Below are 25,684 nucleotides of genomic sequence, written 5' to 3'. Positions count from 1 at the left end.
TTATGTCAAGGCACTGAGTGCACAAATAGATGGTAATTGCTGTGACAGCCTAAACAGGGGCATCCACCCTCACCCTCCTATGAGCCTGGATTGAGTCCTTCCTGAGCTGCACCTCAGCTGTGCCTGCCTGACTGTCTGGGGCTCCTGAACCAGCTTCAAACTCAGCCTGTTCCTGTGTCCTGCCTGATGATCCCTGGACCATCGACAGGCCCCGCTGCAGTAAACAAACTGTTCTGCTCACTGGCCTCTGGCACAGTGGGGCTGCTCCTCACTGAAGTCACTGCTCGGCTCACCTTGGGAAGCAGTGCTACTCTTGCTCCTCCTTGATGCTTTGCTTTGGAGTTCAGAACGCCTGAAGATGCAGGTTCTTTTTAGAAAAGTAGTATTGTCACACTACTGGTTGGTTTTATAAAGCAACATTTATATTTGCATTTCAGAGGAAATTTAGGTACAATGTTCAGCCAGATTGGTGTCACCTGTAGTCCCCATTCAAATGAGAGTTCATTCCTACAGCCTAGGCCTGCCTCCACAGTGGTTACTGAGTGTGTAGTTTCACGTCAAGGTTACATCACTTTGTATTTACATTACTGCTAAAGAGGGCTTCTGCCCTTCTCATCTGCTATGCACCACTGCTCCCTCAGCTCTCACCATGATCTCACCCAAGGTGAGCTGATCAAAAGCACGAATAGTTCCTGGATGAGCAGTGAGCTGCTGTGAACCACAGGCAGTCACGCAGCTATGCAGGTGAAGCACAAGCAAATGTACAAGAACTCATACCTGAGGGGGTGAGAAAGGGGCTGTCTATAGTTCCCTGCATTAGGGATAGCGTGAAACCACATATTTGAGGTCAAGTTATACCAAACAGCTGAGTTAATCTGTTAAAAAGAGGTCTTCTTACTTCCCTTTCCCATCTCACTGGTTCCACCCTCCTTTCTCACGCACAGCATTTCCCCCACTGTTCTTTTGAGCTGATGCAATGCACTAACTTGGCTGAAAACCAGCCCTTCAGTCTGGTCTTCTGCTGTATCAGTGAATTGGTTTGGCTTACAGGGGGTCTGGCAAGCACCACTGACAACAAAAAGTAACACAAGTGGGAGTGAAATTGCCCTTTGTAGTACACATGAGTTATTAACACAGCTTTGGATGCCTCTTAGCCTTTTGGAGAAGCCGCAGACAACACTGAGCTCCTGCCGTCTTTTCCTGCCTTATATTCCTGATCCCCTTCTGCCATTCATATGGATCTGTTGGAGTACAGGAGTTTGTTTGGTTTGGGGTTTCTTTGGCTATGTTACCTTTCTGACCAGCTCACTGGGGCATCGGAGCTGGCACAAGAGGAGCAGTAGGAAACAGAGTGAGAGGTGGTAGATGTAGGATTACCCCCTTCCACAGCAGTGACCTGTTCTGTTGGCTGAGCTGGTCCTGTCCCACCACACCTCTGTGAAGGCCAGGATGGAGAGAACAGTACTCCTCCCACGAATCCATGATCATCACATTGTTCTGAGATTACAGTGGTTCTGAGAATAGTTAGGCAACCAGCTTATTCACCAACAAAGTGCTCTATAATGCCGCTGTAGGCGGAAAGGTAAAGAAGTAATTGCAATTAGGCAATTAATACTCCCAGAACAATTCAATACAGCTGCTGACCATCTTCCTGTGACAGCTTTTGCTGTCATGGAGTTACTCACTTAGTGGGTGCACCCAGGCCAACTGAACCTGTGACTGACTATCTCACTTCCTCCTCCTATCCCTCTTTGCAATCTTATAGAAGTCTTACTGCAATTACAACTCTATTTCAGACTCCGGATTCTTTATTTGTGCATAAAAGCATTTCTCTATTTTTGTCAAGTATTGCAGAAAATCTGTTCTACAGCAAAAACCAGATGTATGTATATGTGTATGAATGAATTCTCACAGTAATATCTAGATTTTATATTAAAAACGTTCAGTAAACCCCAGAGAATTTTACAACAGTTGCTATGATCCCTATGTAGAAATGGGGAAACTGAGCCACAGAAGTGCAGTGTTTTTCACTTAGCACTAATTTAAAGTGTCACTGGACAATTTCTGAGTTATCCTAAATGGCAGGGCTAAGTGAAACTGTACTGGGCAAAAAAACCCCACCCCACTAGTTATATATTTTACCAACTTAGAACATCAAAATGGGATGCTGTGATTAGACGCCTTCACTGTGGCAAATAACTTTAGATTTTTTTCATTAAGTGGTTGCTTGAATAGAGGCATAAAATTTAATTGAACTATGTTAATCAACAGAAACACAAATTATTTAGGCTGCATATGACTGCTCAGTTACAGTTGCAGCTTCACTCCTTACCAGTAACAAGATGGACAAGATGACATGAGATATGCTAAAGAATTAAGATGGCCTTGGTGACACAGGCCTTGATGTTTACACTGGGTGTTTACAGACTGACTTAAAACATAGAAATCTGTCTACAACATCACTTGAGAAGACTTGAGAATTAAGACCATAATTAAACTACAATGTCTCATTAAAAATTTGATGCCTACATTTATAGGATAACCTCACAGAGATTAAGATATCTTATTTCAGGAGTGGAGGCCCATCCATCTCCATTGTTAAGACACAACCTTTGCAATAAAAAAAATTCCATCCACGCACAAATTCAGTTCCACTTCGAGGTACAATTGTATAGTACCTTTTCTACTACAGATTTAAAAGGAAATAAAGGAAATAAAATGCTTTTTCCTAGGCAGATTTTGAAACATTTGTTTCTATGAAAAAAAAAGTATTATATTGAGTTTGCCAATAATCCAGCCTGAATAATTTCATTAAGTAACAATTTCCTGAATATGCCACTGCAGCAAAAGAGCTAGAACACCCAGGTCCCAATTTCTATTTCTCAGAAGGGCTCTGTGTGTGTGTGTGTGTGTGTGTGCAACTGCTCACACAAAACCAGTCTAGATGCCATCTCTGATTTATAAATTTTTTCCTCTAAAACAGAGGCAACCAACATAGTCCTGACCTCATTACTACATGGTGTTTGTTGCCTAACTATAGCAAAAGTCTGATCAGTTAGAGCATTTCCTGGAGAAGCTTGTGACTGAGTAAGAGCAGGTTGATGGTTTATCTTCAGTGAGAGAGCAACCTAGAAACCAAACTTGCCAGATTTTCAAAGACATGAAGTCCCAGAGGTCTGGAACTCAGCATTAGCACCTCCACAGTATCTCCGCAGGTAACAGAGAGAACAATCTCCTTTCTGCTGAGCCAGTGCAGACTGAGCAACTCCCCCTCCTCTGTCTACAGCCTGCTGAAGCAAGCCAGGCCGTTGGCAGTTATTAATAACCCATCTCCAGACATGCTGGAGAAGTGTGTAGTCACACTTCTGAGCTCTCCTTAAGCAATACTTATCTCCCTACCAGAAAGTTGTAATCTGTCAGAACATGCTAAGAATAGACTTGCAGAACATCATGTGTCAGGGAGGGGGTAGACCTCATCTACTATCTCCTAAAAAATCTTTTTATAGAAACAACCTAAAAATAGCCTGGAAGCCTAACAGTGTATGTGGTTCTGTTTTTTAAAAATAAAAATAAAGTTCTGCAGTACCTTCAATTGCAACCTTTTAGAAATAGGATTTAAATTGCAAGATTTGCCATTAAAGTGATGTTTTAAAAGCACACGTTTCTGGAATAAAATCCTTACAGAAATACCTATAGGTTACCTCTAATTTAAAACTAATTATGCAATAAGGATATCTGGGAAATCCGAAGGCTGTTTTATGAATCAAGATTTCAGAGGGCTGTCAAGTGTTCTCAATGAGTTCACATAAGGAACAGAAAATTGTTAGCAATCTCTGATGAACTTTGCAAGTGATACTCCATTGCAGCAATATGAAAGAGAAGACTAACGATGTGGTAATTCTCCTGGTGGCTGCCCTCCTGTCTGGAATCAGAAATTCCCCCCAGAGAACCACCTAGCATTTGCTATGTGGAAAAAAATATAATGATTGAAAACAAGCAGTACAGGCTGTAGCTTCAAATTAAAGAGCTTTTGTTGATCTTCACAATCTCATCAATTAAGCCATTAATGACTCAATACCACCAGCCTAAAAAATCCCACCATTAGAAAACTTGTTGGCCACATTCATCAGTAACATTAGAAACTCTACTTTTTCAAACTTGAGAGCACGCATATCTGCAAGTCTGTGCCTATATGCAGTCCTCAGGAAGTACATATGGCACTGAAGAGTAAAAAGATTGTCTTGATTAAAGCAAAGAAATTGATTAGGAAACAGTAATGTAGGAGTACCACAGAAGTCTTCTTATATTGCAATCATGACTAACATACTCAAGCTTATTGAAATTTAGTAGTTTTTATTGGGAGACCATTTTTAAGGGGCTAGTGAGAGGTTTGTAATTTTTTTTTTTAACAATTGCTGCTCAATATAGAGGAGATTAAAAAAAAAGTGTCTCACACTGCAGAAAGAAACAGGTGTGATTTTCAGTCATCTCCAGTCATGAAAGGAGTTAATTTCAAGGTTTCCACTCGACAGCAAAGAATTTTTGTCTCCTGGATGGGTGAACAATATCGGTTTGAGAAAACCTCTAAGAATCAGCAGTGTCAACTACAGTCCTCATCATCACTGTGTTTAGGCAATCTTTTAAAGAAGCTATGACACTAAGTCATGAGCACCTCCACGGCAAGTCAGAGAAGCCTTAAGTTTATTTAGTATTTCCTAGGAAACTAGACCAAGCCTTAATGTGCTTGTGTCCCAGGTTCACACACAAACACACACACATAGCACACATGACAGACCAGGTTCTGTGCTAAGGGACCACTGCAAGGTACATTTGCATACAGGGTGTCACACTGCAGCCAACCCGGAGAAAGGCAAGAATTCCAAGCCGGTCTGTCATTGTCACAGACTGCTCCTGGTGAGAGTGACTTTGAAATACCTCCGTTTATCCCCATTATGCCTATGGACAAGATATTCCTGAAGCTCACTCCTTAAATGAAGTTTCATTCCTAACTTTTAATTTCCAGAGAGCACTTGTTTCACACAGTTTATAACCATTTAATTTTTTTTCAACACTGTCCTTGAGTTTAAAATCCTCAACATGTTTTATTTGTCCACTGTCTTGCTTGTATTCAGCTTCAAAAGGCTGTCCTTTATCCAAGGGTGGCCCTCATCCTAGTACAAGGACTTCCTTGTGGGAATCATGAGCTGGTGCACAACAGAAGATACGTAAAACTGTATTGCTTCTGTTTAGTGCTTGATCCAGATCAGACACCTTTGTAGCTGCACACTGCAAGAAACTTGATGGAATGACAAAGTGAGTTGATCTCCACAAATCTGGAGGAGTCTTACAATGGAGTTGTTATCTCCCACCTTGGTTGCATCTCTCCAAGTAGTATGTAAAACATTTTGGCCCACCTCTAGTCCCTTTTTCTAAGGACTGATTCTATGATCTACTACTGCAAGAAGTTGTAAAATGGATGTCTTCCATCTTCCACTGTAAGGAAAAATACTCACAGAGAAGAAACCTTTGCTACTGCTAATGGGAATGATCAGCTATTGACTAGTGATTTCTGGCTATACTTCTGTTATACTTCTGGAAGTTATTAGTGTAACTACAACTCTGCAGCTACAGAATCAAGTTAGATGTGACTGAAATTGTGAGGCTTCCACCGATGATGACATGAAATTGCAGTACCACAGCCAGTGACCAGAAAAGATGCAATGGTTTGAAGATTTCTGGAAAAGGTTGCAGCCCTTTAAAAGGCATTATCTAAGAGTTTCTAAAAGAGTAATGCTGTGAAAGGAATGGAGACAGAATCTACAGATGTGAATTAGAGAGGTTTTATGGACGTTCGAAAGCTTACAGTGCTGGAGCCATTTCAGATACTAAAACTGCAGATCAGATAATTGATTTTTGTATCTTCTTCTTGTCTTTTATCAATGTTGTGTAAATATAATCTTATCTTTGAAACACTTTTTGACTCAGTCTTCGAAAGAAGCAAAGCAAGTAGCCCCAGAACAGCAATGTGCCTGGGGTATTCAGGTGAATTTTCAGCATGCCTTAAATATTGGAAACATTCTATTTCATCTACATAAACTCAGGCGTTCCCTGAGGAAAGCTATTACAGGTACTGCGAGGGTTTGGCAGGCTGAACAGAGGGAGCTGCTGTTGAGTAATTTAACCCAGAAAGCAAGCAAGCTATGCTCGCAAGCTTGTGAAAATAACCAATAATGTTAGAGATGTCCCTTCAAATTATGGGATCAGAGGGGGTTGTTTTGGAGGTAACATAAGACTACGGCACATTCCTGGGACTGGCAGTTGCACTGCTGCCTCTCGCTGGGGCTTTGTGCCCTCTCTCCCAGCTGAGCAGCTGCTGCTGATGCCAGGGTGCCCCAGTGCCTCTGCTACGGGTTTCTGAGCCCCTGAAGCCCACTCAGTACAGGGACCACCAGAGAACACTGAGGGCGAGCAGCAGGTGTTTCATGACAGGTCTACAGGGTAAATCCTATGAGGAGAGGCTGAGGTAACTGGGGTGCCTGGAGAAGAGGAGCCTTGGGGGTGACCTTAGAGCTCTCTACAACTACCTGAAAGGAGGTTGTAGCCAGATGGGGGGCAGACCCTTCTGCCAAGCAACTAGTGACAGTGTTGTCCACAGTGTGTTATTACTGGCTTGTTGCACACTGGCTAACAAATCTCATTTTTGTGGACAACAGGACGAGAGGAAATGGCCTCCAGCTGTGCCAGGGGAGGTTCAGGTTGAACATTGGGAGAAACTTCTTCTCTGAAAGGGTTGTCAACATTGGACTGGACTGCCCAGGGAGGTGGTGGAGTCACCATCCCTGGAGGTGTTCAAGAAACGACACTTTGTGCCACGGTCTAGTTGTCTAAGTGCAGATCGGTCACAGGTTCGACTCGATGACCTCGGAGGCCTTTTCTAACGTAATTCTGTTACTCTGTGTCCGCATTGCTCCCCCTGGCCCGGCCCGGCCCGGTCTACCCTCCCCTCCACCATATTATGAAGCGGCTCGGGGCTTGCGGCCATGGCCGGGGCAGTGCTGAGGGCGGAAGGAGCAGGAGGTGGTGTCGGTATGGGTATCAGTACCACTGTAGGTGTCGGGCCCTGCTGGCCGGCCGGCCCGCACTACGTGTCCCGGCGTGCCGCGGGACGAGCCGCCGGAGCCGGAAGGGGAAGGGGAGCGGGAGCGCGGGGCCGCTTCCGCCGGCGGGGCGGGCGCGGGCAGCGGGCGGTGCCGCGCAGGTGAGCGCCGGGCAGGGCCGGGCGAGAGGCTCTGGGCTTTCGGAGGGGCCGAACCGCCGGGGGTCACACTCGGGGGTTCGTAACGGGGACTCTTTTGCTTGCTTTGACGGATCACTGATTTATTTATTTTTAAGTTAAATATTTTCTTTAATTATAAAAGTGTCAGGTTTCGTGTTTCCGCGCATTGCTGGCACACGTGTCCTGTGTCTTTAAACTGTTTCCAGTTGTGTTTTTTTAAGCGTCATAATAAGTTTCTCTTTTAAGCAGTTTTTTTTTTCTCATTAGACAGTGAAAACATAAGATGTCTTTCTGCTTCTGTGAAGTCTGGGGTAATATTTACGGTATTCTAAACGGTGTTTCTTGGTTTCTAGGTGTATTGCTTTTGAGATGGATGAAACCATCTGACTTCATTTAGACAGTTTAACTACAGCAGGTGTTATTTATAAGTACTTCTATTTTTATACTAGGTGATGGTATTTACACTGTGAACAAGAAGAACATGTTTCAGGAATAATTCTATGGAGTGTGCAGAAGGAAGGATCAAATTTTAGGTGGGTGAGTACCATTAGAAAAACCTGTGAGAAGACCCAAGATTGGAAGCTTTTTTAAAAAGTTAATGTTTTCAAAGACTACCTCTCAGTAAATAAAGTCTTGTACTGCTTTTGACTGTTAAAAAGGCAAGTACCAGTACCATAAATAATAAGAAACTCTAAATAATTGACAAATAATGAAGAATGTATTGCACAGATTTTATTTATCCTTAAGACATTCAGTAAATTTAATTGTTAGTCTTCTGTATCCTGAACAGTTATGAAACTGGTTTCTTTCAAAGAGTGTTCTGCAGAGAAAAAGGATACGTGTCTCTTTGAGTTCCATCGAGTCCCGGACTGGTTTCCTCTCTGCTGTCTGCATGGCACTGTCTCTTAGAACTGCATGGTCCAGCCTCTTTTGGATGCGTTCAGTAGCAACCTGTAAGCAGGCCCCACTGCACAGTAAGTAGCAATAAATTGTAGAAGTCCTATATTAAAATTTGTTCTTTGAGAGCCTCTGTCCTGTACTGTTTAAAGTAATGGAAGCGTGGAAGTGACTTTTCTATTTGAACACAGTGAAGCCTGATAGTCTGTGCTCTCTGCTGATAATTAAAGGACATCTTGATCTGAGTTTTTTTTTCCTTTTGAAGCTTTCATGGTTCACATAGGATACTCCTCTAGCTTACTAGCTTGTAAATACCACCCCTCTTACCACTGATTATCATTGAAGATTTAAATTTATTTTTTCAGACTTACAAAAAGTGGTGAGAAAAGGCTACGGTAAAATCTCATTACTTCACATAAACATTATTAGAATAAGTAGAAACAGGCAGTACTATTTCTTAGATTTTTGTCTATGTTTTAGTTGTCAATAGAAAGACATAGGAGAGATAGTAAAAGTGGTGGAAAAGACAGTAATTGAGTAAATACAATGGACATCTTACATTTTAGAGGTTAGTGGGAAAGGAAGGGAAAGAAATCTTAGGAAGAAATGCAAGCTATTTACAATATACCAGAACTCAACTTCTCAATAACTAAGACAACTTATTAACTTGTGGAAGGCAAGATGCCTATAGCATGAATGCTATGTAAGGGACTGTTACTGTTTAACACTTTACGCTACGTTTGCATTTGGACTCTGACCTTAAAAGTCTTTTCCAATCCAAATGATTCTGTGATTCTATAAAACAATGTAAGTCAAACTGTGAGTAAGGAACTTTGAGTGATTTGTGGTCCAAGCTCCTCCTTAAAGCAGGGTCAGCTCTGCAAACACATTGGGTTGCTCAGGGCTTGCTGAGTCTTTGAATTCTCCAAGGACAGAGACTGCACAAACCTGCTGCCCTCCAGTCCCACTGTTGGCTGTCCTCATTAGGAAAGCATTTCTCTGCATATCCAGTCAGAGCCCCTGATTTTGATAATAATGTTGCTATGAATGAAATTACGATCTTCCCTGTAAGTCATATGGTAATGTTCTTTGCATATATATATATATATATATATATATATATAAAAAGAATACTCTCTAATAACTGTAGCTATTTTCTTCATACTGAGACTTTCCTTAGGAAAACAATACAATTGGATGGGTCATAGGTACCTGGATACTGTGGGTTTTTTGATTGCATTAGAAATCTGTATAGTAAAGTGAATTTCTATTTAGACAGCATTTGGGTTTTGTTAATCTAAAACTGTGTAGGATTATAATCCTGATTAGGACTTGAAACAGAATGAAAATTGAAAACATAAACATACTTAAATGGGCACAGCTCTGCTTGATTTTACATCAGTGTTCCTTACTTGGGTTCTTGTTGCAGAGGGAGCTGTGTATCATGCTTGCCATAAATCTACATACTCGGTTCTCCCTGAAGACTACAACTGGTATGTAAACATGCTTTGATGTGTGGCCTTTTCATGTAATGTGTATTCCAGGGCTACTTTCTCTGTCATGAAGTTGTCATATAATGCTGTCATTTTCTGCCAGTATTGGATATATGTAATAATTTTAGCTAAAGTACTGATTCCAACAGTAATAATGATAGTGAAGTTAATATTTCAAAAAATAAGTGTAGTAAAAAATTACACAGGGCCCATTCTGATGATATCGACATCAGCATGTTGATGACCCCAGTACCCCTGCAGTTTTGCTTGCAGAAGAGCAAAAGTAGCTTAGAGTAGTCATTTCCATTGCTGCTCATTGTTAAGACAAAGTCCCAGTATATTTGTGCTGCTGCATGGGAAACTTGAGTAGAAATGGGAAAAGACGATACAAATATAGTGAGAAACACAGAATCCATGTCATCCATTGTTTTAGGAAGCTTAATGTGTCATGGGAAGGGGAAGGAAGGTGACAAAAGCCATATTCATGCAAAGAAATTCTCAGTAGGACATCTTGTTCATCATCTTTTACCAAATAGAAAAGTTGGAACCCCAAACAGAGCTTTGTTTCCAATTTTTTCATTGTTGGTGCCATATTTCTTATAAAGGCATGTTGTCCTAGAGGTCAATATCCCCATCTGTTTAGAGTTGTATATGCAACTATTAAAGTATTAAAGACTTCTTGTCCAACCGATATTTCCAGCTTTTTTTAATACTTTCTTTAGCTCTTTTTTCCTCTCCATTCACAAAGAAAGATGAAGATGACTGGGGGAACAAAAAATTGGAAGTTCAGATCAAATATTTGTGACCTTTATTTTATATAGAAGATTATTAAGAATTCATAAATGCAGGGTCAAATCCAGTTTTCTTTAGCACTTGGGCTGCTCAGTTGTTCAGCATTTCTGAAAATTATAAGTTTGTTTTATTTTCATAGCAAAGTGGAACTTGCAGTGACATCAGATTTGAAGACAATTGTCTGCTACCACCCTTCGCTTGAGATTCCATATGAGCATACAAAAGTATGTGCAAATGTACACATTTATATTTCTTACTCTTGTAAAGGCATTTATTAGTTCATAGGTTTGAGTCTTTAGGGCATCTTTTTAAATTTGAAATACTGAGATACTTTTTAGTATGTGATCAACATGTCTATGAAGTAAGTGAATGATGAATACAGCTGCTGCCACAAGGAGGAACTTAGTTGAATTGAGGGAAAGTTGCAGAGTAAGAAAAGCTCAGATATCACAGCACATAGTAACTCAAATAGAATTAAACAGGGCACTCAAATACTTGGGCACTGCAGAGAAAACTAGTGTCTTGTCTATGAACTACTCAAAGAGGATGATCAGAATGCAGATTATAGTGCACATATGCCACAATCTGGGCAAGAGGATATAAAGAAATGCTACCTCTACTGTTTTCAACTCAAACTTTAAATTCCATTCAGCACTCTTGAGTTCTTAAAAGCAAAAAAAACCTTTAAATACTGATTTTTATCTATCAGTACTACTTTCAGTGTGTTCTTCACATTGATGAAAGTAAGTCTAGTGTTGTGATTTAACATGTAGATAAACTTTTCTAGTGTACACTTCTTGTTTGAATTTCCAGTTCTCATGTGCTAGTAAAATACTGCATCTGGTAGCCATGTTGCTGAAGTACCCAGTGTGACAATTCTCTATTGAAACTTAAAACCTTTTAGCACTCTTTGCGTGCAAGTTATATATTGGTATTTTTGAATCTGTCAGTTGCATGTTCCTCAGGAAAAACAGGTGTAAAAGACTGAAACAAGGGAAAATATTTGTAATAGTGCTAGTAGTTAGGTTTCCAGTTGAAAACAAACAACTTTGTCTTAGCTGGTGCATAAAAAATTAGGAAGTGACATTCTTCTCAAAGGTACACATCAGCTAAAAGCTTTTTAGCAACAATGATTGTCACTATGAATAAAATTCTAATTAGGAATAATATGGATACTTCTGTGTTAGTAGAACTGAAGCTTTTGATTCAGCTAGTGAATTGTAAGAATGAGATCAGCAATAATGAGGACAAGAATGCTGGTGTTAGGGGTAGGGTAATCAGCTGGAGCACCTGGGGTAATTAGATATTTCTAGACATCTGCTCCACAGTGGTGTGGTTTCATTTGGGATGGGCAGGCAGGGGCGATAAACAGCTTCTACAATTGCAGGCATTTTTCTGTATTCCTTTGGTTTCAGCTGTTAGACAGCATTACAGTTTACTCTTATGTAGCCTGGCTTTTTGACTTTCTCAAAAAAAAGAGAAAAAGGACATACTTATACATTACTGTTTTTATAGCCCATACCACGGCCAGATCCAGTGAATAATAAAGAAGAAAACCTTGATCAAGTTTTGAAATCCAGATTGAATGAAAAAGAGCTAAAGAACAAAAGAGGTCCTACAATTGAAGAGCTCAGCAAAATGTTTTACACAACTAAACATCGCTGGTATCCTGTGGGACAGTAAGTATTTTCTTTTCAGTGTTTGTTCCTTTTAGCAGTAAAGGGAAATACAGAAATAATTTAATGACCAGATTCAATCTAGGATGAGTCATGTGAGACAAGATATGTGGACTATTACATAAAATTTTAAATGCAGTGTTGTGTAAATGGAAGACTGTATTTCATGAGGGTTTTTTTAACACTGCCCCTTTGTTTGGTAGCCTTTGCCACTTTTGTCACAGTGTTGAAATTTCTCATACCATCTAGTTAGCTACTGGTTTGAGTCATTTATTAAAGTTACATAACAGAATCTAGTATGTAAAATACCCTCAGTGGACATAACCAAATACAGCTTGGAAACATGCATTGTCTATTCCTTAACAACTTTTCCGAAAAAAGCCCTCAATGGGATGATTCTCAGACTTAAGAGCAGTAGAGGTTTTTCATTTGAAATGGTGAAAACTGCACCTTGGTGTGCCTTGTATTCAGAAATTGAGGAAGAAAGGTGCAAATATGCATGACTGAGCTTAAAGAAGAACTATGTACATTCAGATATACTAATGGAAACAAGCAGCATTCTGGTTTGTGCTACTCCCAGTCCATGTTACTACATATTTTGGTAGCTGCTAATTTTATAACTATGAAGACATAACACACAAATTTTGGGGGGTTTATTGTCTGCAGAAAACTTTAATCAATGTGCTTTGGGAGTAGATATAAGGAATGGAATGGTGGGACTTTCATGACCAAAGGGTAGCTGTCCCTTTAATGAAGATCAAACAAGATCAATCTTGTTTTAGGGTGCATAATTAAGAGGAAAATATGGATCACTTTTTGTTGTTAAGAATTTGTTTTTCAGTTTGTCTGTAAAATACTACACTATTTAACACACAGTCTGGCTCAACTCCTTTAAACGTCAGGTGTCTGTTCTATAGCAATCATTTTAGCCAAAAGGAAAGCTGACCATGTAATGAAATTAACTTCACACAAAGGATTAAGAATAAACAGCAGCCTTTGTTCCTATTCAGCTGTAGAACTGATTGGATTATTGTGTGCTTGTAGCAGATGTAACAATAGAAATGAGTAGAGTTATGTAATTCCACAAACAACAGAGATGACATCTACTGAGTGGTGATGGGTAGTGCTTGTGTGTCTTGTGTTTTGCTTACATGTGTAACCTCAGATCACTTACTGGGGGAAAAAATATCAGGAAAATAAAGACTGTCCACAGTCTTTGCATTCATTGCACCCTTTTTTTTCTTCTAGGTATCACAGAAGACGCAGGAATCCTAATCCTCCCAAAGACCGATAATTAAGATAATTTCTTGATCATCAACACTTTGCTGTTAATCTTTATTAGAAATAAAAATTACAGAAAGTGAGATGTCTGGCTATAACAAAACACGCTTAACTTAATTTGACTGTTATTTTCCACTTCAACTAGTTGACAGAAAAATGGCACTGATGAGACAGAGCGTCAGTGAAAGCAGTTGTGCATGTGCCTGGTCAGCACACGGGCCAGTTTTAGAATGGAGAACGGGATGTAACAGGCCATGGAGTGCTCTGACTAAACTTGGTCACAGCCTCATTGTTTATAAAGTGAATCCATACAAGTCTTGTGTCAAAATGGGAAGTCTATAAATGGACATATTAGGGTTTGGTGGTTTGCTGGGGGTAATAATTTTTTTTCTTCTTTAGGAATCTAGTACCGTAAATGCAGGTAAGCTTGAATACTGAGGTATTAATAGAAGAGTGTTTATGAAAAATACTGTATGAGGTATTTATGAAAACAAATAGTTTTGCTTCTTCTGTTACACTTGTAAGATACCTGGTTCCATGTTTGATTCTACATTGGCCAAGAGATTGTATCTAAGGCTATTGTTGTGTACTGAAAACTGACCAACTTGGTTTTAATTTTTAGCATCCATAGAATCATAGAATTATTGTAGAATCAACTGGGTTGGAAAAGACCTGTGATCATCAAGTCCAACCTTTGATCCAACACTGCCATGGTTACTAGACCATGGCACTAAGTGCCACATCCAGTCTCATTTTAAAAGCCTCCAGGGATAGTGAATCCACCACCTCCCTGGGCAGCCCATTCCAATGTCTGATTGCTCTCTCTGTAAAAAATTTCTTCCTAATATCCAACCTAAACCTCCCCTGGCACAGCTTAAGCCCATGCCCTCTTGTCCTTCTGCTGGTTGCCTGGGAGAAGAGACTGACACCCACCTGGCTACAACCTCCTTTCAGGGAGTTGTAGAGTGTGACAAGACATAGTAACTTGTCCTTCAAAATCACCCAGCGTTCCCAAATACCTGAGAACTTCTGTGTGCATTTGTGATTCATGGGCAGTTTTTTTGTTTTCTTAATTCCCAGCTACTGCTCAGTGAGGATGCTACAGCTATTCCAATTTTTATATGAAGTTCTTTGTGTCTGCAAGGTAATCACTGAAGACTCCCAGCTCTTTGTAGCTTACTTAGGAGGAAGGATTGACCCTTTATTATATAAAATGCTTTAAATTAAAGAAATTTGGTCTGATTCTACCTCGTTGCTTTAGCATTTTGTAGTGCTTAAATGTTCCTGCTCTTGCAATATTCTATGTCATCTAGCATTTTTTTCCCTCAGGAAAAGGCAATTCTTTGTTCCAATCTACAGTTTTAGGCATCGGCCTTCTGATAAAAAGGGCTGGCTTGGAACATTGTGCCTCTGCAGAAATCCCAGTGACTTCATAAAGCCTTCTTAGCAGATCCTTGTAAATAACCAGAAAATAGTTACTTCTCATACAGGATATATTTTTATTGCATTTCCTTTCCAAAGCAAGCTGGATAACTTAAGAAGGTTTTTGTTTCCTCTGTTAGTTTAGTGCCATTTTGCCAGCATGTATTATCTACAGATTTTGCTAGAAGTTGAGTACTGTATGGAACCTCTTATCTTGGTCATTGTTAGTTTCTAAAGTTATCACTAAATCACCTTTTTTTCTTTGAATGTCCTTAAATTGTGAAAAAAGTGATGTTGGATGTATGTAAAAAGACTGCCTTTAAATACTTAAAACTAGTCTAAGTGCATTTTTAAATCTGAATGCCGGGAAGCTGATAATGGTTTTTCATTGCTCTGTTGTGCTTGTAAGATATGAGTCCATGCTTAAGCCGACATCAGCCAAGTGATTTTGGCTCCATATTAATGATGTGTTACTCACATAACAAACATGCTGTTTTGGAGGAATGTCTGTGCTGCCTATGCAAAGGATGTCTGCTTAACTCTGCAAGTTCGATCACATGAACATAATTGTGGGTTTTTTTCTGCCTAGAATATAACTTTTAAAATAGTTTGTAGTAATTTCTAGTACAACAAATTTTAGTATTTTCATCAGTTCATGGTGCCTGGTACTGACACTGGCACATAACTGAGATGACATCTCTTGTGGTGTTTTGTTATGTTCCACAGCTTAACTGCATTGAGTCCCCTTTATTTTTAGAAAGCTGAGACCTAATTTGTCACTCCAGTGTAAGAAAAAATATTCTTGGACGAACTTAAACTTTCACTTATTTCCTCCCCCCCTTTTCTCCAATACTTTTGCTTATTGCTGCCTAATACTGCTAAGACATTTTGCTTTACAGAGACCTTCTGTTATGGCATTTATCTGTTCATGCCTAACCCCGTTTATGATCAAACATCTACAATCAGTGTAGAAATGCTGGATTTCTCAATGTTTCCCAAACATTTTTGGATGCTTTCCAAGCACTTTGAGGGCTAAAAATCTATTATGTACTTGATTCCTATCTTTAAAGTACCTTCTCTTCTGACCAGTTACTGGAAACTGAGTCTAAAACACCTTTTCACTACATATGTCCTCTGACATTTTGTTATTAATTCATAACATTGATGTTTTATCCCTGCATTGCGCTGCCTCTTTCAATATTTCTGTTTGCTTCTACTAAATCTTTTTCTGGGGTCATCTGAAGCATGACATAATTAAAATACTACTCTCACAGTAATTTGAAGCTCTCTTCTTGATTTTCTAGGTATCAAACAACTACATAAAGTTATGTTTCTCTTCACTTGAAAACTTGGAATTCAGAATTCATCCACCCACTTGATTCTTGTCCCACTTCTATGCAAAAGGAAATCCATTTGAAAGTTACTTTGGGACTTCTGTTTTCTGTTGCTCTTGTTCCTTGGAATTGAAAACTTAAATTGCATAAAATTCACAATGTTACTCTGGCACTTTATATGCAATTTGGGGCACTTACCCTTTTAGACTGTGTATCTAGTAGCTGTTAAGTGTTCCAGACCACGTTAGTTCATTGCTGTGGATAGTATACAGTTGGGTGCATCTTACTGATTGATTTTTGGTTTTTAAATGTCTCACTACAAGTCTCCTCAGGCCTTGCTTGCCTGCATGCCTTTAGAAACCTCTGTTTCAGTCAATTATCAAAAATCTTATCCATAATTCAGGGTATCACAGAATTGTTAGGGTTGGAAGGGACCTCTGGAGACCATCCAGTCCAACCCCCCCCCCCACCAGGCAGGGTCACCTAGAGCAGGTGACACAGAAATGCATCCAGATGGGTTTTGATGGTCCCTCCAGAGAGGGAGACTCCATGACCTTCCTGGGCAGCCTGTTCCAGTGCTCTAGAACAGGAATTCTGACCATTTAAATCACAGTTCGATTTATCCTGATGCCTTCATGAAAAGAATTCTTTTCATGCCCCTAGTAGTTAGCCCCGAATTAAAAACGGAAGATGCTTTTTTTAAGACGAGTCTTTTCTGTGTGCCACTGCTGATCTTTTGCAGATTCTGGGTACCACCACCAGGAGGCAGCCTTGTCCAGGAACGGGACTGGATCTGTCAGAGATCCTCCAGGACATGGCTGTGTGGTCAAATTTAACCGAGAGAGCAAGCTGCAGTTCTTTACTTAAATTTGTAAGTACTTCAGAAAAAGGATCTCCCAAGCAGGTCCACAAGTGGTTGAATTTAAAGGGTCAAAGGTTCTTATGTGGGGCTTGCCTGTTTGCTTTTAACTTTTGTAAGGGGTCTCAGAGATGTATGTTCACGTTTAAACCAAAAAAGCTCCACCCTCCCTGTTTGGGAAAAAATGAGTCGACAGAGGAGCATGTGACAAGTGTCATGTCTTTATATTTCAGTTCCTCTCGACTACAATGAAGGCAGCAGTTACACATCCACCCGTCCCTCCCTCCCCACCCTTCCAGTTATTCAGTCCTGTAGGAAAGTTCTCTTCTTGTCCGTTGCTGTTGTATTAGGTCTGAACTTTATCTGTCATGTCCAAGTTCTGTTGTACCAGAGTAAATCGTTGTGGCAGGTCCATTATAAGTCACAGTACTGACTGCTGTTTAAAGCCAGCACTGCATTTCTCAGTTACTCCAGTCTTTATGAATTTTAGCAGCTGCTCTGCTGTAATTTCTCATGTGCTCATTCCATCCTCAAAACCAATACAAAGTTATAAAAGACAAAATAGATGTAGACTGCATTCCTCATCTGTAATAGAGGATGTATATTTTATTTTAATGCTACGATATAGTAAAAGTGAGTTAAAGCAAGCCCACTAGTAACCAGAATAAAGAAACAAATCGTGTACCCACAATACATAAAAGTTTGATTTATCTCCAGGATTGAGACAGCTACTAATTAGACATCAAAGCTTGAGTTAATCTTCGTAGGCTCCCCTTATAGTCAATTGACATGGAAAAAATACCTACACAAGGCAGTCGATCTTATTTTAACATTTTATTGTATAGACTGTGTCACACAGTTGTTCTCTGGAGGTACATTTTCCTTCTCTGTGAAGGGAGGATGAAGATGAGATTCAGATGTCTGTATTGGGGCAAATGAAAGCAGTCTTACTTTTTTTTTTTTTTAAATTTTGGAGAGTATCTATGTAAAAGGAAAATACTTCTCTTAAAATTTGGATAGAACTATTTTTGCTGTTTCTGCTAGCCTTCAACAGTGTGTAGCCTGTATATAGGAAATCTTGCTTTTCTATATAGAGTAATTCACACACATTTAATTTGTCACTCTGAATAAATTATGTGTAGGTTTTTAATCTCACTTCATATTTGATCAACCCTCCAATGCTAAAAGATAATAATTAAGCTATTTTGTTTGTTTCACTCAGTGTGTAGTCGCAGGAGAAATAAGATATGTATCTTAGTAGCACCTCTTCTAAAATGAGTTCATGATTGCAACTGTTACCTCGAGGTACTTCTAGAAAAATTACACAATAAATTATGGTTTACTGAGCAATTTGCCCAGAATTATCTGAAAATTTAGATACAGTTGACAAAGACTGTTTGTTCCACTGTATGTAATGACAGCAGCTGGGACACTGCAGATCAGACAGTGGGAGCAATGTGGAAGCTGCGTGAACTAAACAGCATGTTTGGCCAGCAATTTTCCATTGCATGGCTTCTGGAGAAGTAAAAGTTTATGGCCTGGTGTGCCACTTTAGTAAATGATGTAGGTGAGAAGTGATAATCAGTATATCACAAAGTTTTTCATCACCTAGAGGCACCTCAAGAGGTTGGAATGGCCAGTAGAACTGAGAAACTTTGCCAACTGGTCTTTATGAAAAATAAGTAATACATACAGAAAACAATTGTTCTAATATTCAGCTTTACTGCTTGTCAAGATGATAAACAGTCTCAGGTCAGAGGTGGTTTACCTTTTTATATAAGGCCAGTTTTGACAACTACTGAAGTTTACAATTCCTCAGCAAAAGAATTTCCCTAACCAGCAAAATATGAGATATTAAAAAAAGAGAAATTCTGGAAGAGTTGTTTTTTAGCATCTTTTCTGCTAGAACTAATAAAATTCTAATCATGTAAGTACCACAAAAACTTTCAATGAACAGTGAAAGGTGATTGTTAAATTAGGCTACTACATTAAGCTATTACCAGGTAGAATAAAGTTTAACCTAAGTAAAAGATTAAACTATTAAAGCAGGACACTATTGTACAAACATGTATTTCCTACTCACTAATGGTAACAAAACAGAGCTTAACAGTTTCAAGCAAAGATCAGTGTTTCTTAAACACTGCTAGTCATTAGCACTAAGTTTTCTAAACACTGCTAAAGTTTCCTAAACACTCCAAGTTTCTCATTCAAATGTGTTTTATTTGTTTAAACAAATAATAAGCCAAGTAGCATTTTTCTGAAGTTAACATCAGCAGGAGTTACACTGCATCAGAACTGTGCTGCAGTAGTGATCCTCAGCATCTGCTTTAGTTAAGACACACTGATGATTTCAATTGAATAATTGAGGAAAAAAGTTTCCTTGACCCCTAGTTAATTAACATTTGGTTGGTATAAGTAGCATAAGGTTTCATATCCTTCTTTTTAAATTTATTTTCTAATTTTTAATCCTGACTGGTTTCAGTACAGGTTCACTTGTTATTTTCCAAGAATAGATGTTTATAGAACTCCCTTTCCCGTGTGCTGTTTTTCATACAGTTAAAATCCTGGCATTGGTAATGGGGAAACTGAGGTTGGCAGTGAGTTCCACAAAATTTAGAATTTTAAGAAAAAGGATTTCCTATCCAGAGTAGAAGACCAGTGCAAGCAAAATTCATGGAGAGTTTACCATAAGCAGAGGTAAGAAAAATGGCAGAGAAACCCCCTCTCTAGAGCATATATTTCTACCAAATCTACTAAAATAAACATGCTGTATCTTGGCTGCATGGGTTACAATTCATGGACTTTATGTGGCCATATTTGTTGAAGAAAGATTTGAAGTGAGCCCAAAGGGGCCACTGGTAAGGCACACAATGGCCTGTGAAGAGAAGAGTGGTTAGTACCTACACAGTGCTTAGCCAGTCCTTGTCCAGTGCAAGGACAAAAGCTTGAATTGCTGGAACTTGGTCAGTGTTTTGTTTCAATATGACCAAGATTTTAAGTCATGACTTTGTGGAAATGACACAGGAAATACAGTGATGCCTTTATCCAGCAGTCAAAACGCCTGTCTGTGCTTTACCATGCCACGGTGGCTCCAGCAGCAGGCAGATGCTTGGGATCCCTCTGAGCTCGTCCTTACTGCAGCAGGCTGGGGAGCAAGCTCAAGCCCCAGCTGCTGCTCCTCACAACTCTTCATTACCTCCCCATGTTCCACCAAGCCCTCTTTCAAGCAATGGCTGCCCACTGCTGCAAGGAGAGTCTGCACCAAGCACTGCTCCTGATACCCTATCTTGTTTGACTTCACGCTGCCTGCTCTTCTAAACTGCTCGAGCTGTGCACCCTCAAATGTGAGCACGTGCCAAAACGTATAACACACCCCCTCACTTTCATGCTAGGAAAGCACCCTTCTCACAGCCTGTAACACAGTTTCATGTAATTTCAGATACTTCAAATTATCTAAAAAGATAACACAAAAAAACCCAGAATGGCAAGTTGGATCTATAGGGGCACCAGAAAGAGTCCAAAGAGGACTGTGTGATGTGAATATGGGAGTCTGCTCAAGAGGGAACTAGCCCCAGCTAATGTGAATATAAGCCATATATGTTCCCCTTATATTCCCAATATAAGTCCTTCTTAACATCAGGGACTTTTTTTTTTATTATTATTTAGAAATACAAGTATGCCCTCTGAAACCAGGTAGTGTGAACCCACAGCATTTTTGCAGATTACCTGAGCTTAGACTGCCTTTGTTCAGACTACCAAGTGTGAACGAGTCTAGCATAGGCTTATACAGACACACAAAACCAGCAACTCACACGCATAATTACTGTTCTCTAAACAACCTGAGTCGTGAAGATTCTCCAGTCCAGTTCACAGATGCCCCTGTTGAGACTCCTGTAAAATTAAAAGGATTTTTGTTCTGAATAAAGAAATATACAGAAAAGAAAGCGCATTTTTGTAACTTGAAACAAAATCTGGATTTAAGAGCAAGCATCTTCTTACACAGTCCGTGTTGGAGTAAATCAACCATACCAAAGGTCAGTAAATGTCAATGTTCTGTAATTTTCAGCCTTCAGAGGATCAAAGAAATCTAAAGAAGTGGTTCAAGTTGAGACATTTGGCAAAATAATGAGGTGGAAAGCTTTCAAAGTTTTCTGGAGAAAAAACCCTACAGTAATTGGACATAATTCTTAAAATCTTCATTTAGGCATTACTAAATGAAAATGCTGTTTCCTTTTCTGAGCTAATGAAATGTCAACAAAAGAAAATCGTGGTATAAAAACCAAAGAGCTGTTTTTCAGTTATTCTCAGGACATAAGAGGTTTGTTTAATCAAAAATCTGTGACACTAGCAAATAAGCTGTTCACTTTAAACAGTTTGACAGGTGTTGTTTTAGTTTTTGTTTGGTTTGGGTTTTTTTTTCATTTTCAGCTATATTGTACAATAAATTAATTTTGCTAGAAATACACTACCAGTTCAGCACAGATTTTTTTTAAACAATTAATCTCCTTACCTGGCATACTTTTGTTGCCTTAGAGCAGCCCAAGGAACTGATCTTGAAAATGCCCAAGGAGATTAAAAGATAAGCTTCAGTCGATTGTTGAAGGATAACTTAAACCCCTAACTGATCAGTCATTTAGGGAATTTCATTGTTGTTGCTTCACCTCTTCAATCAGCCAGTCCAAAGGGATCTCATTAACATTTCACTAGTACCTCTAAGTGGGAATTTTGACTAGATTGTCACAGCTTCCAGAAATAATCTATTTTTAAGTGCTAAGTATATAAATGCAAATTGAGTGGAAACAGCTGTTATTTACATTCCGTGGACACGTGATTTCAGTCCCTGATGCACAGGGGAAGAAAAAAAGCCACTGAAAGACTGAAATGCCATTAAAGAAAATGGAAAAATAGGGATGTAATAAAAATACATGCAATGGACCATATTGTCAGGCGGCATAAATTGGTAAAGCTTTACAGGTTTGCCACCACAACATTATATAGCCCACCTGCCAGGAGGATGTGAAGAGCTCCATGTATTTCTTGGAGAAAGTGGGGGGAGGAGTTGAAAGAATGAATACACTGAAACAAAAGCATATGAACAAATTCATGTTTCGGCCTTTTATGCAGTGGCTAACAGAGAACCAGGCTGTTTTCAGAAACAGTCTCACAGAACAAAGCCCCCATTCACAACAAGATTTTGCTATGGACTTATGTTAGTTTGAGATTATGTTCTGGAAAAATCACAAAAGCTTCTGAAAAATGTAAGCAGCATATTCTAGACCAGTGTGCCTGAAAGTAGAGGGCTGCGCTAGAGAGAAAAGGAAGCACAGTGTGAAATTTCCCCCTTTCAATGAACCCAAGCTTTTTACGAGCCTGGCAGAGGCCCTCCTGCGTGTCCTCTCTACATGGCCCCCTTCAGTTACCTGGAGCAGGTCCCTGCTGTCATGTGTTCCACTGGAAAGCTCACGCTCCCCCTGCCACGCCTGAATCTATCTATAACATCACCAACGACCGCTTAGAGTAGAAAGAAGTAACAGACTGTCCTCAGAAAAGGTTAGGCATGTTAAAAAACGTACACAAAACACGGCTGCTAATTTCATTTGGACCAAACCCACTCAGTCAAATCAGCAAGAAGAACGTGGGCTGGAGAATTAAAAGTGGGATTTTTTTGCTGGGATTTTTTTCCTTATAGGAGGAAAAGGAGTTGACATACTCAGCACAGTTAAAGCTCAAGCACCACAGAAACGTAGATTCTTAAGTGCCTGTTGAGTGATTCCCTCCAAGATTAGTTCTGTTTGACTTAGGATTGCTTTGTGCCTGCCAGCACACAAAACCTGTCATAACACAGGGAAAGGTGGAACAGAAATTTCATTCTCGTTCCATTTCAGATACACTCTTGCCTGCTGTTCTGTCCTACGCAAACAATACATCCAATGTCTAAATGCATCCTTTAGTTCCTTCCCAGAATAAAGACTGATCTACAGCAAGCAGCAGGTTTTGCAGCTTCCTTCCATCTAGCATTATGTGGCATGAAATGCTGGGGAAAAAGTCTACTGTGCCTCGGGCATCTTTCTGGATCAAATTTATTCGCAGAGGGATAATTTATCAGAGAAGTGAGCTCTGAAGAGACTACTAAACGCAATGTTAAAATTTTGAAATACAGAGCAATAGCACTGAAAGTCAGAAAACATGTCTAGCCCAAGCTCACACTTTATAAAAGGCTTTGAATATTTTGTAATAATTATGGATATTATTTCCCCTCCTCTGTTAATTTATAAAGACAGAGATAATAACAAACTTCAGCAAATCTGAGTCTGGTTACACTGAGCCATCTGTTAATTCTGGTATATGGCAGTAGAGGGCATCTAAGGACTTCAAGTCACATATGGTAAGGGATTAAAATCAGATGGCTGAAGGAGTTAGTTCGTTCACCCCACCCCGTGACATCTTGCCACCTCACAACCAAACAGCTCTCAAAGCTGCTCCTGAACGATGGCAATTTTGAGCCATGCTGAAACTGGAGTTGATCTTAACACACCAGACTGAAAGCTGAAGTTGTTTAGGAGGAGATGCAGGAGTTAATTTTTCTTCCTTGCTGGAAGCAGAGGTCTGTCAGAGCCACAGGAAGGATGGTTTCAGACACAGTACAGGGGGAGATAGTAACTGCCTCAAGCAGTCTATCCAATTTTATCTACTACTGTTTGAGCTTTAATTTCCACATACCTGGCAAAACTGCTTACAGGAGCAGCAAGCAATTCTGGGAATGACAGGCCGTACCAAGAGAAGGCAAGCTGTGGACCAATGCTCTTTACTTTACCAGAAAGAGTAGACCTATGTCTACTTCCTCTGTTGAGCCTAAAAAATGCCAATCTGTCTATCTGGCCTGTGCTTCAGTCCTCCCAACATGCTAATCAGTTATAGAACAATGCCTCGAGCCATCCTAACAAAAATCAAGCATGAATCCTGACAAATATAGAGAAGGTAGTTAGTTGGCAGCTAGCACTGTTTTCTCGTCATCTGTCCAGGTTTGTGTGACATTCCACATCCAGCCTCTCTCTGTACTGAAGCAGGGAAAGTAGCCATGCCTATCTTGAGCCTAAAGAAGCCAACACATCAGAGGCAGGTTAAGTTCATTACCTGACATTAGCACTTAATGCACTAATTTGAAAAATGTATTTGAGCCCAGCAGCATATTCACATACCATGGGCAACATATTTTCAATTAACTATAAGAAGTTTAAAATTATATAAACACATTAGTAAATGTTGATTAACCTGTTATTCAAACTTCTAATACAGCAACACAGCAGGCCTTATGCTGAAGTCTTATAGCCTTAACCTGAAATTTAAAAGTGGCTCATGCCCAGGAAAAGGTTCTACAACTCATTTAATGATCCACAGCACTCCTGAAATGATATTCATGTGTCTGCTCTCCATGGCAGCACTTTCAATCATAAACACTTAATTGCGGGAATTCATCCACAAGGCCAAATAGTTCTGCATGAATTAAACTGTCTTTATTATAAGAACTAGAACAGTGACTTTAAAATAATCTTTTTCTGATGGGAGGCCATTTATTCACAGACATATAACCCAATTTCTTCTTCATCTTCATTTTCCTTTGTACTCAAATATCTCCCCTTTAGAGATAGCCACTTCATCACCTGTTTTGGTTTTCCCTATTAGTTTCAGAACTGACTCTTTGCCAACAAAGGAACTTTAATTGCTTAAGGATTGGCCGAGCACAGCAGAGCTGCCTTCGTGCCATCTGTCAGGAAAACTTTTTTCACAGACATTACTTGCTCTTTTTTACTTTGGGAAGTAGGACTTGCAACTGGCAAGAAAACAGCTCAAGCCTCCTCAATCTTAAAAGGCTTGTTTTTTCTGGCAGCATCTAGAACAAGAATGCAAGATTTCACAGTGCTTTCAGCTGTGCTATCTCTAGGATTTTTCTAAAACAAAGAGTGTATGTTTCTCTGAAAATCCAGAACTTCAAAGAGCATGTTTCTGAACATGCGTATGTATAGGTATATGTGTATATATACACCTATATGCTCTTTCTCAGTCAAAAGAACAAGGTAAATAAATATTACAGTCACAGCATCTTATACTATAATCTGAATATTAAAATCCATAGCATATATTCTCCTAGTAGTTGTTTGAAATGAGTGTACCAAAATGGTCCTTTCCAGCAGTCTTTTTTCTACTTTTTTTCTACTTATCCTTCAGTATCCTTTTCTGCTTATCCTTCAGTAACTGTCAGCAATATTTAGCCAGTGTTAGTCAGAGTGAAATTGGATAATTCACAAAATAACAAAGTAATAGACCAGAATTCTGCTGTTTATAAAGAAGTCTAACACAGTATAAAGTGAAAAATGCTGTGTAAATTATCTTCTTTTTTTGTACTTAGTACCCTGTGTCACCACATTCTACTTTTCCTTTACAAGTCCATCCAAATTACTTTCAGTTATTTTGGTTTTACTTAAAATTGTAAATAGCAGAGAAACTAAGAAAGCACTACATTTAATTATTTTCACTGAAGATCCTAAGTGTGTCTAGATAACCTCTTACTCACTGCAGTTGAGGCCTTTAGTTTTAAACAGTAGACAGCACATGATGAGGTGAGAGCTGGACTTAAATGCCACCTTTTTCTGGTC

General features: G+C 39.5%; 1 protein-coding gene and 1 long non-coding RNA gene across 8 annotated transcripts; one reads left to right on the top strand and one right to left on the bottom strand.

The window, feature by feature from the left end:
• Positions 1–7,000: 7,000 nt before the first annotated feature.
• MRPL42 (mitochondrial ribosomal protein L42) lies at positions 7,001–13,884 on the top strand. Of its 6 annotated transcripts, none has more exons than XM_027654668.1 (7): positions 7,201–7,258; positions 7,630–7,809; positions 8,091–8,250; positions 9,603–9,666; positions 10,598–10,682; positions 11,974–12,137; positions 13,383–13,884. In XM_027654668.1, exons 3-7 carry the CDS (start codon positions 8,169–8,171, stop codon positions 13,426–13,428), a joined length of 441 nt encoding a protein of 146 aa, XP_027510469.1. In that variant the 5' UTR covers positions 7,201–7,258; positions 7,630–7,809; positions 8,091–8,168; the 3' UTR covers positions 13,429–13,884. The 6 variants fall into 6 exon arrangements, with proteins under 6 accessions (XP_027510432.1, XP_027510469.1, XP_027510439.1 ...); XM_027654638.1 differs by having other exon boundaries at positions 8,067–8,250; XM_027654677.1 differs by having other exon boundaries at positions 7,630–7,813.
• Positions 13,885–17,849: 3,965 nt separating this feature from the next.
• On the bottom strand, positions 17,850–21,598 carry LOC113952527. 2 transcript variants are annotated; one of them, XR_003529578.1, is made up of 3 exons: positions 21,541–21,598; positions 20,757–20,921; positions 17,850–17,951 (listed from the first exon to the last, which is right to left on the bottom strand). It is a non-coding gene; the product is annotated as an uncharacterized LOC113952527 (long non-coding RNA). The 2 variants fall into 2 exon arrangements; XR_003529577.1 differs by having other exon boundaries at positions 17,852–20,921.
• Positions 21,599–25,684: the final 4,086 nt, after the last annotated feature.

This window comes from Corapipo altera, unplaced genomic scaffold (genome assembly GCF_003945725.1).
Source record: "Corapipo altera isolate COAL_440 unplaced genomic scaffold, ASM394572v1 1, whole genome shotgun sequence".
Lineage (NCBI taxonomy): Eukaryota > Metazoa > Chordata > Aves > Passeriformes > Pipridae > Corapipo > Corapipo altera.
The sequence above is the reverse complement of the archived record's forward strand: the minus strand, read 5'-3'. Positions and strand labels throughout refer to the sequence as shown.